We start from the raw sequence: 17749 nt of genomic DNA, 5'->3' as shown, positions 1-17749 counted from the left end.
GCAAATAAAGTTCTAGAACATAGTTATATGTTAATTTGGAAGATTAGGGCTGGAGAGAGAACACAATGAATAAGGCATTTGACTTGGGCTGCCTAGGTGTGATCCTTGCAACTCTGTATGATCTTGCTAGTGCTAGGGCTAAGAGTTCGAGTCAGGAGTAACCCCTGAACAGCACTAAGAGTGGGACAAAACAAAATAACCCCAAAAATTTAGTTATCTTTGAGGAGTGGGGGTGTTAAGTCACACTCATCTCTCGGGATTTACTCCTGGCTCTGCATTCAGGGAATCACTCCTGGCAAGCTTGGGGAACTATGTATGTTGCTGAGCATCAAACTCCTGTCCTGACTCAAGCAAGGCAAGAACCCTAACTCTTAGACTCAATCTCTAGACTCATAATGGCATTTTTCATGGTTCTTTGTGCTGTTGGATTTTATTAAAACCTTTCATTTTATTAATTTGCCTATTTGTATATTGACTGATTTATAAAATTAGTAGTATGTAAATTACTATGTAATTTACAAAACATTACATTAATACATTAGTAGTATGTAAATTACAAAACTATGTAAATTTCTGTATTTCAAAAGTAAATAAAATTAACTTAGTCCCTAACTTAGGAAATTTTTAGATATTTCTGCATATCTTTCATAATTTCAATGAGTAAAAATAGTAGCTATTAGCACAATTAGAGTTCTTTTTTATGTAAAACTATAGCAAGTCAGATACCACATTAAAAACAAGGTTCTATTTCTGTTAAAAATCACTGGAGTTTTTAGTTTATGTTTTATGTCATATAATTTTATTAAATAGTAGAATATTAAATTTTTCTTTAAGAAAATATAATTTAAGCTGATAGTTTAAATCAGCTTTTTAAAAAATCCTGCACAGTGGAAACCAACAATCTTTTCTTATAAAAATATTTCAATATCTATCATAAATTGTTGCTGTTTTAGTTTCCAGATAAATATACAATTGAATTACACCTAGTAAAACTTTTTAACATACCATGAGAATATTTGTTTATTAGTCTCTAGAAATTAAGTATAGAGAACTATTACTGTGGTGGTATGGATATGAATACATTTACATTTAAATTTTATGAAAAGATTGCAAACTAGAACAATTTATTTTGCATAGATAAATGTTATAGTTTTATCCCACATTCTCTGTTATGCATTATTGTCATCATTACTTCTCTGGCGCTCAAGTAGACAAAACATATTTGGGCAGAGTTTAAAGAAATATTTACTTTAAACATTCTATTCTATCAGACAAAGTTCATACGTATATTGTGGTACAGCAATTGGAATATTTCACTGTCAAATTTTGTTTAATTTTGCTGTGGGAGAAAAAACACACACACAACACATTAAAATAATTGCTATGTATAGTGAAACAAGTAGAGAAATGTCACAGTTTCAATGCTTTTTTTAATTAATTTGAGTCTTGAAAATCATTCCATCTAATATAAAATAAATTTTAAAAAGGTTATCCTGAGTATTATGGTAATTTGACAAGATGAATAAACAAGAAATGGACTTGTGGCATCATAACATATGATAGTTTCAGAATATAAAATGAAAGTCACTTAACGTCACCCACCCATCTAGTTATACCATAATATCACTCCCATGAAACTACATTTATGTTGTGGCCCTCCTAGATTTAATAACCTTTATCTCATATATCCTAAATTAAAGTTAACGCTTTGTCAATTACCATCATAAGAAAGATTTTAGGATAACACTTTTAATGAATCACATTATATTCCGGTAATTATGTTTATATCCAGGATATATTTATTCTGGTTTAAATCAAACACAGAAAGAAAAGGATTCTTTATTAATAAAACTCAGTGCTTACTCCTGGCCTATTGCTCAGGGATTACTCCCAGTGGTTCTCAGGGGATTGTGTGGTGCCAGGATCAAACCCAGGATGCCAATGATGCACTCTAGCTGTTTGAATTATCTCTCTTGCACAAGAAAGCAAAAATTTTAATAGGTAATTCAAAAGCAAATAAATTTGACATTAATTTCCGACATAATTTCAGTTATGTTTGAATTTTTATTGCATTAGATATTTAAATTGGTGTTAAAAAATAAGACTAAATTCCAAATATTACTCACAATAATAAATCAGAAATAACTCATAATAATAATTCATAGAGTAAAAAATCATAATAAAATGATATTATTCATAATAATAAATCAGTAATATTTGCCATGTAATTCTTAATTTGGTTACTGCCAATTGAGTTTCAATTTTTTTCATTTCATAATACAGATCATAGTTTGAACACTTTTAAAAGTTTTTTTAATTAACAAAAATTTGTACTCCTAAAACCTATACAATCTTTTGCTTAATTATAAATAATTTATGTCACAGACAAAACTAATATTGCTTATAAATGGCAGTCATTGTTAACTAGTTATATGAAGGAAAATCTCTTAGAAGATACCATTTATATACATTAAAAAATAATGCATTTAATTTTAAAACTATGATAGACAGACATATGCTGATATTAGTTTATTTGATGAGTGATATTTTTTGAGTTCCAGTAAGAGGGTTTTATTTTTGAAAGGATAAAGTATTATAACAAACTTGCAGTGCATTTAGTTAAATGTGTTTTATTTATAGTCCTATTTACTGCAAAGGATTGCAAGGCAGTTACATAGATAACACTTGCATTTTAAACCCAATTTATGCAATATTCTATGAACAGCTGAGCAAACAAATGTAAGAGTTTAATTTTCATTGAAATGTAAAACATAATTGATGCTTTCCAAAACCTCGTCTATTAACTCATTCAAAAGGAAAAGTCACGTGATTAGCATCCAGGGAGCTGTGTCAGATTCTCCTGGGATCAGCAGGTTGAAAAGCTCTGCAAGTGTGAAAGTTTAATAAGGATGAGATTAAAATATCTGAAAAAAATAGTAAATTAGAGTCATCGAAAATCTTGAAAAGATTCAAAGTTTTTAAATTCATTTTTACTTGAACACCAATTAAATTTGCAATTGAAACCAGTTTCAAGAAAAAATGCTTATGAAGCTACATCTGTTTTAAATGGAAGTTATATTCACCGCCAGCTATTTCTCAGGGAAAAAAATATATAGCTTGTTTAAATGGAAGTCATCTTAATATATTTTCTATTAAAATCCAACCGCAAGCAGCCTGTAGCACATTCTATTTCAAACTACTATTAATTTCCTGGTAAAAAAACTCATTTAATTAAGGGATTTGAGGATCTTAATTTAGTAATGTTCCAATAATAATGGCGCAATCAAGGTTAATGTGTATTGGATTGTTCTATTTCATAAATTCATATTTATATATTAATAAATTCAAATTTCATATATTCATTTTATCTGTTTTACATATTTAAATATCTGTATTGTCAGTAAGATGAAATATATGGTTATTAATCAACTTCACTTTTAAATAGCATCCTTTAAATTTTTTGAAAAAACCTATGTATAGCTAGTTTCACTTGAGTTATATTAGCAGGTAATTCTCTAAGAAACATTTTCCTTGCACCTTGGCTGTAAAATTCATTATGTGAATCTTTGCATGAAGTTAGCTGCTTACACAGCCACATAACTATTTCTCCTCTGTGACCATTGGGATGAAATAAACTGCTGTGGAAAAATTTTCTAACTCTTCAGAATTCTCTGTTTGGGTTCACTGATTCCAAAATTGTACAATAGTCAACTTTGTCTTTTGAAGCTAAAATTGTGATAAATTGTCCATTTGCTTTTCTTAAAACTTGCTGTTACTAAATTTTAAAGATATATCTTCAATTAAGAACATTCCTTTCACTGTGGTTGCCTTATGATTGATCTTATAAAAATATTTTTAATATCATGATCTTAAGCTATAAAAACTTAAACTCTGGGAAATCTCTGTATCGTCCCATTAAATTAATTTACACTTTAAGTCATTGCTCTCCTTTGTGTCTCAAGAAAGTTGTGTTAAATTTGTAAAGAAATTCTTCACTCAACCTTGGAGTATTGAACTGGAAATTCAATTTTTCTAACATATAGGTAGTAATTAAAACCAGAAGAGTAGATGAGCTCACTAGGAAAAGAATGTAGCATCATCTAAAGTCAAGAGGAAAGAAGTGAGCAAGGAAAATATTCATGTAAGGCATGGCTGGAGAATGAGAACACTGTGAAGAAGGATAAGAATAGTCAATAAAGATTTCTGCAGCATTATGCAACATAATAGAGAAAGCTGTCCAGAATAAATGGGCTGTCAGTAATGACATTACAAAATTAAGCCCAGGAATAATAATATGCATTGAAACACTGCAATACAGTTCACTGTGAGCTTCTGCTTCAGAACATAGTTATTTACCTTGATAAGCTATATTATACCAGGATACTAAGAATTGGATGAGACAGGAGCAAGCAAAATTAGTGAAATTGAAAATTTAGATTATTTTGAATGAATTTTCTCTGAACTTTTAAAGATTACAGAAAGATTTTATAAAGTGAGGGCTGCCTTTATCTTGTACACAAACTGAAAAAATTATAACACAAGTGGAAGTGATAGGAGAGAAATGCAATAAAATTGGTGAACTTATCTATTCATTAACTGATTTATATATTCATTTTATAAACATTTATCAAAGACTTCTAAAGGAGCTGATAAAATGACAGGAAACTCACTAGTGCTTAGATGGATATGATAATGAACCAATGATAAAAATTCCACTCCAAAATTTCTTTCCTACATTATTTAAGTGGGGGGTGTGCAGGAGGAACAACCAAGAAAATATATGATATGCTTTAGCCCATATTCTTCATCCTATACATAGTTCAATACAAGCTCTATATCTTTTTCACTTTCTGATCCAGGACTTCTTGAAGAGAAATAAAGGTGCAAGAATTACAGCTAGAGTGTATAATATCTAATACCACTGTGTTATATGCAATGAATAATGGAATGAATATATACTTGATAGCAATCTCACTAAACAATTTTTAGCCATTTTCTACTACTATCGGACTTTCTGTAAGTTGTTACTTCCATAGCACATCACCTTTTGATTGACTTTTTCATCATTTATCTTAACCCCTGGCTTTTCATTTCTGATCTCTACCTACAAAGAAGAATTTACCATGTACTTTCCTTTCAGGTATTGTGCAGGATGAAACTCACATGGCACATGCTGCCCTGTATGTCTTTATTAGTCACTTCTCTAGTTTCACTTTTTTGCCCTTCTAAGTTTTACTAAACTTAAAATTTATAAATTTAGTCACAGATTTATCTCTGCTATGACAGCATCCAATGCAGAGCAAAGCCCCCACTTTCTTAAATCCACCCCCAACTGTCTACCACAAATCTCAATGAATCTCTTGAAATTATTATTGTGCTGTCTATGGTCTCCTTTATTCAATGAGCAACAGCCTATCAATGAATAATAAGGAGTATATTTCTGATGCTTTTTAGGGGGACAATAACATGCAGTTATTTTCAGTGCACATACTTGATGCTTATCTATGCAATTTCTTTCACCAGTTTTGTTTTCCATTTATGCTTTTTTAATGGCTTATGGTGAACGTTAGCCAATGCTTGACTTTCCTAATTGACCAGTAAGTTAATATCTTTATTTTATTCTTTAGGAACCAACTTCTATTTCAGCAATGGAGCTTTCCACTAAGCAGGTAATCTAAATGCATCTTTACATCATATCTTATATTTATTAATTTTGTATTTCAAATAAAAATAAATTTCATCAAGATTAGCAATTTTGTTAGAAATTTTTTAAGAAAGTGAAAAAAGACAGTCTTTTAATGAACAAAAAAATAAAAACAATATTTTTGCTCTCTTGTTCTTGACCAACATCATATATATGTATATATATACATAAACTGATATATATGAGCTCATTTATATATATATTTCCTATAAATTATTTTCTTAGGTTATCATTTATTATAAGTTTTCACTAACTGCATATTGATTTTTCCATTGTAATAAAATTCACTAAATAATTTTATTCATTAGGTATTTTCTCTTTGAAAACATTGGTGAATATTTTAAATTTAAGATTTAAGTTCATACAAATATATGAACTGATAAAATAATACACAGATATATTTGGGAATCTTGATTTAAGTTTGCCCTAATTTGGGCCATATTCATGGTGGTCAGAGCTTACTCCTGCTTCTGCACTGAGGAATTAATCCTGGTGGACTCAAGAGATCATATGAAATTCTTGGGATCCAACTTTGGTTGACTGTGCCCAGAGCAAGCTCCCTGGCCACTATACTATTGCTCTGGCCACTCAGTTTGTTTTTTAGTAGTACTGTGTGCTAGAGAAAATATTTAGTTTGGCTAAATGTAAAAGGAAAACTAACATTGTCCTGCCAAATACTGTTATTGAACTCCATAAATTTAGACATTAAGAGCATCATGTTAATAGCCCTTCCATTCACAATGAATATATGTTTTGGCAAAACTTAAGAAGCACAAAGACTTCTAAATGCTACTGGTACATGTATGCAAGTATTGTTTTAACTTCTAAGAACTATCTTTTATCCCAAAATACTTCTTAGCCTTCCTATAAGTATTTTAATGTAATTGCAAAACCAACCAAGAAACAAAACACCTTGGATATTGAGTTGAAATTAATTAAGTAAACTAGTAGAAAAAGTAAAAATGAAGGAAGAACCTCTTATTATAGTGAAAAGTTAAAAAAAGGATTATTTTACTAATTTATTTCTAACTATGTGTTTTATTTCTGACCATACAGTATCTTTATACTAGTACTAAAATATAAGTTCAATGAAAATAGTATATAACTATTCCACACATAACTGTCAAGATAGATTGATATTCTCCAAGATATTTAAAATTATTCAGAGCAAATATATTACTGACCAGATACTGTTATCTTATACCTCAGAAGTATGTATTCACCTGTTCTGGTAATCTAAAAATTGTCAAATGTTGGCAGGAAAATCAGGGGATTTCCAGAATAGAAGTGAGACTGGGATATACTTTTCAGTAATGATTTTTCAAAGTATTTACTTATCCTTTTCTGGGCTTCACTGACGTCTTAATCACATCATATCTCATTTTGTAAATATACTTCTTTTCGTTATAAAAATTATAAAGCTGTCTTAAGAATTTCCTCCTAAATACAATACCTTAAACCAAACGGCAAAATTATGTCAATTTAAAATGCCACAATAATACAAAATGGTTCTAGCATTATTTATTCTCTACTGAACTACTGATTTTTCATTCTCCACTGAACTACTGATTTTAGTGACTCACTTTTACTTATGTTCATAGAGATTTTTAAATTGAGGCAGTAGTTTCAATAGAGACCAGTAGTATGGCAACTAATTTTCTGGATAAATGGACTCATCTCCTTTTTATGACCCGAAACTTGTTAAGGAGGAAAGTGAGAAAGCCTGCAGTGATGTTAAATTGGGCAGAAAAAGCACATCAGGTTGCTTGCTATTGACAGGATTATGCTCAATGGTGCTTGCATGTCTCTGCTATATTTCATGAGGATAGCAGAATTAGTTTTGCAAATTGTTAATAGTACTACACACTGATTATAAGATAAAAGCTAGATTTTTGTCTTGCTTTTCATTTTAGTATCTTATTACACTTTTTGTTTTGATGCCAATAAGTTCAACTGACAAAGTTTTGGCTTTCTAATCTCATATTCTGTTTTTGTTTTTTCCATATTGAAGATTTATATATTGCTTTTTATACAACAAAAACTTCTTTTCTATTCAAATGGTATATTCTTCAATATCACAAATATTAATTTTGCTCAGACTTTTTAAAAGTCAATGATCAAATAGTTGTTTTCTTTTTTTTTTGAAATTGAGTATAACCAACTTGATTAGTAGATTTTAAATTCTTAATACAATGTGTGGTTGAATATATCCTTATTCATCAGCATTGATCATGTTTCTGGATATTTCTATCTCACTGTCACTGTCACTGTCACTGTCACTGTCCTCCCATTGTTCATCGATTTGTTTAAGCATGCCCAGGCCCGGGGCCAGCCACCCGCAAGGCAAACACCCTACCAATGTGCTATCGCTCCAGCCAATTTCTATCTCACTTTACTAATTTAACTTTTAAAATATTATATAATTACTTAATTTTAATCATTTTAATATGACTCTCCATTTATTAGTCTAGTTGTACATGAAAAGCAATCAAAGCTGCTTATATATTATTTATTATTTTCAAATAATATTCTATTGCCATGACATACAAATTTATCAATATAATTTGCTCTCAACAAAAATTTTACCAATACCTTTTACTTTTCCTCTTAGATTTCATCATTTAATAAAAGACAAATCTACTAAAATTTGGATATATAGCAATATTTCTGGGCTGCAGCGATAGCACAGAGGGTAGGGCATTTGCCTTGCAAATGGCCAACATAGCCGACCCGAGTTCAATTCCTCTGCCCCTCTCGGAGAGCCTGGCAAGCTACCGAGAGTATCTTGCCCACACGGCAAAGCCTGGCAAGCTACTCATGACGTATTCGATATGCCGAACACAGTAAAACAACAAAGTCTCACAATGGAGACGTTACTGGACCCGCTTGAGCAAATCGATGAACAATGAGAGGACAGTGACAGTGACAGCAATATTTCTATATTCTATATCAGGCTATTATATAAATACTCTAGATTTGGTAAAAAAATTAGCAAGAGTTAAGAGAGTATTTCAGAATGACTTAGCTTTTGTTATCTTACTTCTTCCCAGTCTTCTGTAAGATACATTTATTAATTTTAAGCACAAAATAATTTTTTGTATAACTGCTTTTGATAAACTTGTTTTTAAAATTTAAACTAATATTTTATCTTTAATTATTTAACCTAATTCAATCTAAATGTAATCCATTTTTAAAAATTTTTTAGGAAATAAAACTTAATTTTCAAGTGTTGACTATTACACCATTTATAATATTTAAGAGTGTATCATGATTCCAAAATTATTTTTAATGTAATTTATCATTTCAGTTATAAATTCAGATAAATTCAGTTAGTGAGAAAATAAAATTTTAAGGTCTATTCATGTATGCTATTGTATGGTTCAATATTTACACAACTTCCATTTAAGACTAACTACAATTATGCTATCACTTATTGCAGGTAAAGGCAGGTATGATACCAATTGTAGTAAGCTGGATAAATTTAAAAATAATTTTATTTTCATTCAATTTTGTGTGTTTACATAAATTGGTGATTTTATGGAACATTGACTCAATTCTATCAAAAGTATTTTCTATAAATTATATTCAGATCCTGAATATGTGGATATTAGAAAGTTTAAAATGTTTCTTATAATATTCTGCCTCATTTGGTAGTTCCAAATTTGAGGCTAAAGGCAATGTAGAATGTTTTATATTGATGTGTACTTAAAGATACAGTCTCAGTTTTATTTTGTGGACATCTCATGGGTCTAACAAGATAGGTAGGGACTTTGCCTTGCATGAAGCCAATATGGTTCTCTCTGTGAAACCACATATAGATCCCTTTCACTGTCAGGGTTCACTCCTTAGAACAGAGCCAGAAATAATTCCTGAGCACATCCCGGTATGGTCAAGTTCCCTCACCCCCACAAACTCCATGGGAAGTTAAGTTTTAGAAAAATTATATAATTTTTTTTTCAAAATAGAGATCATAGAGTCAGGTTTTACTCACATGATATCCCAGTGCAGAATATTCCCACTACACATGAGGTTTGTGTTCTAGTTTACTGTATCAGTTGGGATGGACGTGAGTCTCCTCTATAGTCATAAAATAAATTATAATTGAGTCACTATCCTCCCGTTGTTCATTGATTTGCTGGAGTGGGCCCAGTAACATTGTGAGACTTGTTACTGTGTTTGGCATATCGAATACCTCATGGGTAGCTTGCCAGGCTTTGCTGTTCGGGCGAGGTACTCTCAGTAGCTTGCCAGGCTCTCCAAGAGGGGCGGAGGAATCAAACTCAGGTCAGCCATGTCAACCGCATGGGCTGGAGTGATAGCACAGCATGTAGAGTGTTTGCCTTGCACGCGGCCAACAAGGCTGACCTGAGTTCAATTCCCCCACCCCTCTTGGAGAGCCTGGCAAGCTACTAAGAGTATCTCACCCACACGGCAAAGCCTGGCAAGCTACTGAGAGCATCTCACCTGCACAGCAAACCCTGGCAAGCTACTGAAAATATCTCACCCGCACGGCAAAGCCTGGCAAGCTACCCGTGACATATTTGATATGCCAAACACAGTAACAAGTTTCACAATGTTACTGGGCCCGCTCGAGCAAATAGATGAACAATGGGAGGACAGTGACAGTGATAATTGAGTAGTCATTTTTTTTTTAATTATCATCAAACTATTGTTGAAGTAACCTGGAGTCAATGCAAAGGAAAGAGAGTTAGTGGTATTGAACCAAACCACTTTCACAGATGTGAACACCATGTGTTTTGCCCATTCTCTTCTCACAAAAGGGCAAATTCCATAATAAACAATTTTATGGAGTTCCCAAGAGAGAAAATATGATCCCTACATTAACACCACCAGGAAAATATGTCAATATAGAGACAAGATTATAAACATAGAAATCATTTTAAAAGTACTAATACCTTGGTTGAATGTTACATTGTTCAGTGACTCATGTATTTCTTGATCTTCCTTTGGTTTTGTAACTATGAAACATACTCATTTCAACCAAACATCTCCCTGTGTTTCATTTCATTATGTTTTTGTTTGGGGGGGGGGGCACACCAGATGTGCTCAGAGCTTACTTTTGGCTTTGCACTCATCTATCACTACTGCAGAGTTCTGGGGGCCATATCACTACTGCAGAGTGCTGGGATTGTCTGCATGCAAGGCAAGCACCCTACCAATTGTACTATCTTTTCATTATCTTCTGTATTTTGAATGGTCATATTATCTACGAGGCCATTGATGAAGCCATCAATAAAGGCATTATTTAAACCCATGAATATAAAATTGTGTTTGTAAGTTCTTTTTAAATAAGCTCTTTGCAGAAAAATGATTTTAAAATGAATATAGTTTTTGTCACAATAATGATTTATTTTTTCACAGCAACAACTGTATATTGGTTCCTCTGCGGGAGTGGCCCAACTCCCTTTACATCGATGTGATGTGTATGGGAAAGCCTGTGCAGAGTGCTGCCTCGCCAGAGATCCTTACTGTGCCTGGGACGGGTCTTCATGCTCTCGCTACTTTCCTACTGCAAAGAGGTAGGAGAAATCTTAGAATCAAACATTAATGTTTTTCATTAATTTTGTCCAGTTCCATGTTTGGGAATACTTTCTTTATATAATTACCTCACATTTTTCTGATAAGCAAAAGTTGGTTAATAGCTGGGATTTTTTGTTTCTTTGTCTTTTTTTTCTTGTATTGGTTAAAATAGAAAAGTGTTTAGGGCCAGTGGGTAAGGTGCAGCCACAACCTTGCATGTGGCTGACCCAGGTTTGGTCTTTGGCATCCCATATGTTCTCCTAAGCATCACCAGGAGTGATTCCTGAGCGCAGAGTCAAGAGTCAAGGACAATAAAATGTTTAATAGGAGATTAGGCAAGACAACATATGATTTTAATAAATTGTGAGAAAAATATAAATAACACAATAAATTCCTGAATGATAAACTCAGAATTCTAAAGTTTTCAAACTTCATTTTTACACAAGAGGAAAACTGAGCGACAAATTTAAAAAGATAGTGACAAACAGAAGTCATCAGACCTTGGTCTTTAGGACAAAGATGTTCTTTTGCCCCAATGTCCTACTTTCTTTCTATAGTAGCATTATCTTCTGGTTTTAATTTTAATAAAGCAAATCACATCATTGGATAGATAAGCATTCTTAGAGAAAGCATGCACCTATGTGTAGAGCATCAGTGAGTATGCTGAAAACAAATTATATGAATTCAAAAGGATTTTTAAAAATCTTTTAAAAATATCAATATCTGTCACCCTGGTTTTTCTGTCAAGGTGTAAATTTCAAATATTCTTGATTTCTAATTTATACATTTTCTGTACTATTTTCAGTTTTACATACAACAATTTTAATTTGTATACTTTGCAAAATGATCAACACAGTTCAACATCTGCCACAATCTAGCAACAAAATTTGCTTCTTTTGATCACGAGAAATTTAGCAAAAGTTTCTTTCTTAGCAACTTTAAAATCTGCAAATTTGAAACTGAGTTTTATAAACTACATTCACTATTCTCTACTTTGCATTCCCACAATTTACTTATTACTGGATATTTGTACATTTGGGGCTGGAGTGATAGCACAGCGGTAGGGCATTTGCCTTGCGCGCAGCCAGCCTGGCCGAGCCGAGTTCAATTCCTCTGCCCCTCTCAGAGAGCCTGGCAAGCTACCGAGAGTATTCAATATGCCAAACACAGTAACAAGAAGTCTCACAATGGAGACGTTACTGGGCCCACTCAAGCAAATTGATGTACAACGCGAGGACAGTGTTTGTTTGTTTGTTTGTTTGTACATTTTGGTATGCAATATACATATACATATATATGAAAGTTGATCAGCAATATATGTACATGTATTTATATTTGATACTGAATATTCTTTATTTGACTCAAAAATATAAATGCCACTGTTATCATTAGAGTCATCTTTCACTTGCACTTTTTAAATTTAAAATATTAAATCAACTAATTCAATTCCTATTTATCAAGATGAATATGTATGTTATGCACATACTAAAGTATAACTTTAATTTATCAAATTACCTTTGGAAAAGGTTGAATGGTAATTGCTCAGATGTGCATAAAATTTTATCTAAAATGGTATGTTTTTGTTGAAACATAAGTTTAGGTTGTGGTATAGATGAATGACTTTATTAATATGGACATTTTGTCATGTAACATAATATTATATTCTAGTGGTTCTGGGTAGTGGTGTAGCCCAGTAGTAGAGTAATTGTATTTTTAAGGCTCTGGATTCAACCTTTGGTATCCCCCAATTTTTAATGTTAGTTTTTTTAAAATGTGGCTATAGGCACAACATACCACTGTATCACTGTTCACTGTATCACTGTTCTCCTGTTGTTCATTGAATTGCAGGAGCGGGCCCAGTAACATTGTGAGACTTGTTGCTGTGTTTGGCATATCGAATACCTCACGGTAGCTTGCCAGTCTTTGCCGTACAGGCAAGATACTCTCAGTAGCTTGCCAGGCTCTCCGAGAATGGTGGAGGAATCGAACTCGGGTAGACCATGTTGGCCACATGCAAAGCCAACGCCCTACCCACTGTGCTATCGCTGTAGCCCACACACACATACCACATATTCTAAATACATTTGCTTTGCTTTTACATGAAAAATTATTCATATAAAATAATCATCTCATTATATTCTCTATGATTCATTTTGACCACCTTTCCCTGTACATATCTACTAGTGTTTAAGAAATGAGCAATGGAGATAAGAGCAATTGTAGAATTTTCTAATATAATGTAAGACTATAGCACTCTCTGTAGCACTGTCCTCGTTGTTCATAGATTTGCTCAAGTGGACACCAGTAACATCTCCATTGTGAAACTTCATATTACTGGTTTGGGCATATCGAATATGCCATGGGGAGCATGCCAGGTTCTGCCGTGCAGGTGAGATACTCTTGTCTTGCCGGGCTCTCCAAAAGGGACAAAGGAATAAAACCCGGTCCGGTTGTGTGCAAGACAAACGCTGGAGAGATATCACAGTGGGTAGGGCCTTTGCATTGCACTTGGCAGACCAGGGTTCGATTCCTCTGCCCCTCTCAGAGAGCCTGGTATGCTACCTGCTCACACAGCAGAGCCTGGCAAGCTCCCCATGACATATTCAATATGCCAAAAAACAGTAACAAGTCTCAAAATGGAGACGTTACTGGTGCCACTCGATTAAATCAATTACCAGTGGGAGGATAGTCTACAGTGCTACAATGTAAAACTAAAGATTGACAGCATATGTATATAAACTATTAAAATATAAAACAGAAACTTATGATCAAATTTCTACATTTTCGGAACTATTAAATTTGTGTTGTGTATTTTATTAGTACTAAGGTTTTTAATACCACTATGACTGTATTTTTATTGTTTTATAATATATGGAGGCATGTTTTATAACATTTGGGTCATTTTAAATGTTTGACAAAGTATTAGAAACAAGAACTCTAATGAATACTTGAGATCCTTTTATTACATGCTTTAGATAACATAGCCTATAGCATGATCTGCAACTTAAAACTATCATGTAATCAGTCTACTTAGGTTAAATATAACCTCTTGTTAATCTCATTAAACATATGATCACAATTTTTATAAATCTTAATAATTTAGATAGCATTTTTAAATAGTTTTTACATACCAGTTTTATTGAAAATTTAAATTTAAAACTAAATAGTATGGTATCAGTGTGTTGCTGAGTATAAAGACTATGAATAGTTTAATAAATAGTAATATTCATAATTTCCGTAAATATAATTAAATTATTTAAGATTACAATCTATAGTATTTAAAATCATTTTTCACTAAGTTTCTTTAGTTACTCAAAAATGTGGAATTTATTTTTAAAATAAAAACTGAGTATTATTTTGTTTTTGTGTAAAAGGGAATGTTGACTAATTTGGAAAAATTTAATTAGAATGTTTAACATTTCCTTAATAAGTGGAAAATATGACAATAATTGTATCTATAATAACTTTAAAAACTGCATGCCTTTTGAAATGTGTTTGTTATATACATACAGACAAAACTGAATAAATTATCATTTACACATTTTTGTTGTATCTCACATATTTTACTTATTCCAATTTCATGTGTTTTTAAAAGGCTGTTTAGAGCCCTTATAACATATATTCCTTGTGTTGGCATTTTTCAAAAACATTAATTACAAAGGAAAAAAAGGAGAAAGAAAGAAAGAAGGAAGGAAGGAAGGAAGGAAAGAAAGAAAGAAAGAAAGAAAGAAAGAAAGAAAGAAAGAAAGAAAAAGAAAAGAAAGAAGAAGCCATCCCAAATTCTTGTGGTTCATATTTCACAAGTTTCCTTGTTGGCTCAATTTTGAAATGTGCAACATCTGTTTGATAGTCTCACCAATTCTACAAATAGAAATCTATAAATACTTTGGAGTCCTAAATTTATGAATACAATAACAAATTCCATATTTGCAGTACTCAATGGACTTTGTTAGAGCTCTTTTCAGAAAGGGTAACTTATTTTGCATCAACACAATACCATTAAAATAGATGTGGAATATTCTTGGACAGGTGTCTCCAATCTTCTAGTCTGCCCACTTAACCAATTCCTATTTTTTAACTTTCTCAAATGACATTGTTTTTTACAAAGGCTAAAACCAACCACTTCTTTCTCAGTCAGTTGCAAAGTTTAGAGAGAATGGACCCTCAAATGAGCTAGAACTAACATGATCTAAGTAGTAGTGTGTAGGAGAACTTTATTTAGATTTTATAAGTATATTTGGAACTTGGGCTGGAGCAATAGCACAGCGGGTAGGGTGTTTGTCTTGCAAGCGGCCAACATGGCTGATCCAAGTTCGATTCCTCCACCCCTCTTGGAGAGCCCGGCAAGATACCGAGAGTATCTCGCCCGTATGGCAAAGCCTGGAAAGCTACCCCATGATGTATTCGATATGCCAAACACAGTAACAATTGTCACAATGGAGACGTTACTGGGCCCGCTGGAGCAAATCGATACAACGGGAGGACAGTGACAGTGATTTGGTTCTTATTGGAAAGCATGTCTTTTACTCTAATTCCTTTCTAGCAAAAAGATGCCTTGCTCCCTGATACTTCTGCATTTCTCCTATACTCACTTCATAGACCATCATGTGCTATTTTATCCTAAACAAATGTTTTTATCTAAAAAATGATTAATATACCAACCAAGTTAGACACTTAGAAAACAACTTAAAACATAATGCATAATCAGGGTATCTTTAAATTTGATGAAAGTCTTGTAATTGTAATTATTAGTAGAAAAAAAATCTGTGTGATTTTAATATTTAGCATTGCTTCTTTTTAGAAAAAGGGATAATGCTTAATTTGTTGTTAAGAAAATAAATTGATGCTATGCTATGTGTTTTTCCCAGAAATGAAATTATTAAAAACATTTTAGTTTTTACATCTTTGCTTCAAAAATCATGAATTGTTATTTTCAATAATTCAAAATATTTTTGAAAACATGTTGTACATTTGTATATTATTTGCCATTTTTATCACCTAGATAATGCTCTGTAGACATAGCAGCTTTCAGAAAATCCTCTGGTCATTGTATTTAAATCCCTCTTATAAGCTCATGGAGCCTTTCCTTGAATTTATTTTATTCTTATGAGAAATGCCCAAGAGGACTAAACATACAATAATACCTTTTAAATATACTTATTTTAGACGTACAAGAAGACAAGATATAAGAAATGGTGACCCACTGACTCACTGTTCAGACTTACAGCACCACGGTAAGTTACAGTACTTTTACCTTTTAAAGAGCTACCCCACAACAGGATAAAAGCATAACCAATTACAATTCACATAGCTGCAGATAGTACAAATCTCTCTAAAAATAGTTAAAGAAATGAAACTAAAGAGAAGGAAAATGTTAGGCAAGGGAAATTTAAAAGAACACAAAGAGGGGCTGGAGCGATGGTACAGCGGGTAGGGCATTTGCCTTGCATGTGTCCAACCTGGGTTTGATTCCCAGCATCCCATATGGTCCTCCGAGCACTGCCAGGAGTAATTCCTGAGTGCAAAGCCAGGAGTAACCGTTGTGCATTGCTGGGTGTGACCCAAAAGGAAAAAAATAAAAATAACACAAAGAGCCAAGGTATTTTGCATTATTGCATGATTTAGAAAATTTAAGATTTCAGAGTCTTGAAAGATTTGAAACTGATTTTTGTATGAGTGAAAAAAAAAGCCAGGTTTAGGTACATGATTTCATATCTAGTGGAAAGCAAATAATAGGCAATAAAATATTATCTGCATATGTTGAAAAAAGAGTATAGTTTTTAAATTAAGTCTTGTAAAACATTCATTAACACACTGAAATCAATATAATGTATTGGGCATTCAAATGAAATAGAAGATAATCCAGATGCGTCAAAGTGATCTGAGTAGGATGTTTTCTTATTCTATGTTTCCTAGAAGATGTTAAGAGTTATTAAATATCAAATTGCTAATTCCATGCTAAAATATAAAAAAAAAACTTTATTTCACCAGTATATCTTTAAATCTTTATTGGTGAAATTGTAACACGTTGCACTTCCCCTTTAACCATTTACAAAAACAATAATGATGCAATGCTTCCCTCTGCTGGGAAATTTTATTCATAACACCACCACTACCAAAATAAAGTGTCAAGAATGAAAGCATTTGAAATGCATAGATAGCACTTGTCCTATTAATTTTGTGTTGTCTTTTATATTAATCCTAAAAAGAAAATGTAATGTTTTAATTAATTTGATTTACCAATTCTGTGTATAGGGTATTAATGTTTCAAGAATGTTATAAAGGAAGTACAGGATACAAATAGCATTCCAGCTCATTACAAATTGAAGCTAACTCTATAAAAAGCTAAATTACCCATGTTGGGTAATCTAACTGCTAGTATCTGATTTAAAAATGTTCACAGGGTCCCATGCAGGATGACAATACCAAAAAAGAGTTATCACAAATTGAGCTTATATTCAGGGTGCAGGCTGCTTGCTAATATTTCTCACATACATTTTTTGA

General features: G+C 32.3%; 1 protein-coding gene across 1 annotated transcript in view; it reads left to right on the top strand.

Moving 5' to 3' along the window:
• Window positions 1-17749, top strand: part of SEMA3A (semaphorin 3A) — a 232359-nt gene that overhangs the window by 194604 nt on the left and 20006 nt on the right. The window contains exons 13-15 of the mRNA XM_056118541.1: window positions 5628-5669; window positions 11087-11244; window positions 16412-16479. Coding sequence (XP_055974516.1) covers window positions 5628-5669; window positions 11087-11244; window positions 16412-16479 — 268 coding nt within the window. The remainder of the gene's footprint in view (window positions 1-5627; window positions 5670-11086; window positions 11245-16411; window positions 16480-17749) is intronic.

Source organism: Sorex fumeus, unplaced genomic scaffold (assembly GCF_029834395.1).
Source record: "Sorex fumeus unplaced genomic scaffold, SorFum_2.1 ptg000037l, whole genome shotgun sequence".
NCBI lineage: Eukaryota > Metazoa > Chordata > Mammalia > Eulipotyphla > Soricidae > Sorex > Sorex fumeus.
This window is presented reverse-complemented; position numbering and strand designations above follow the sequence as displayed.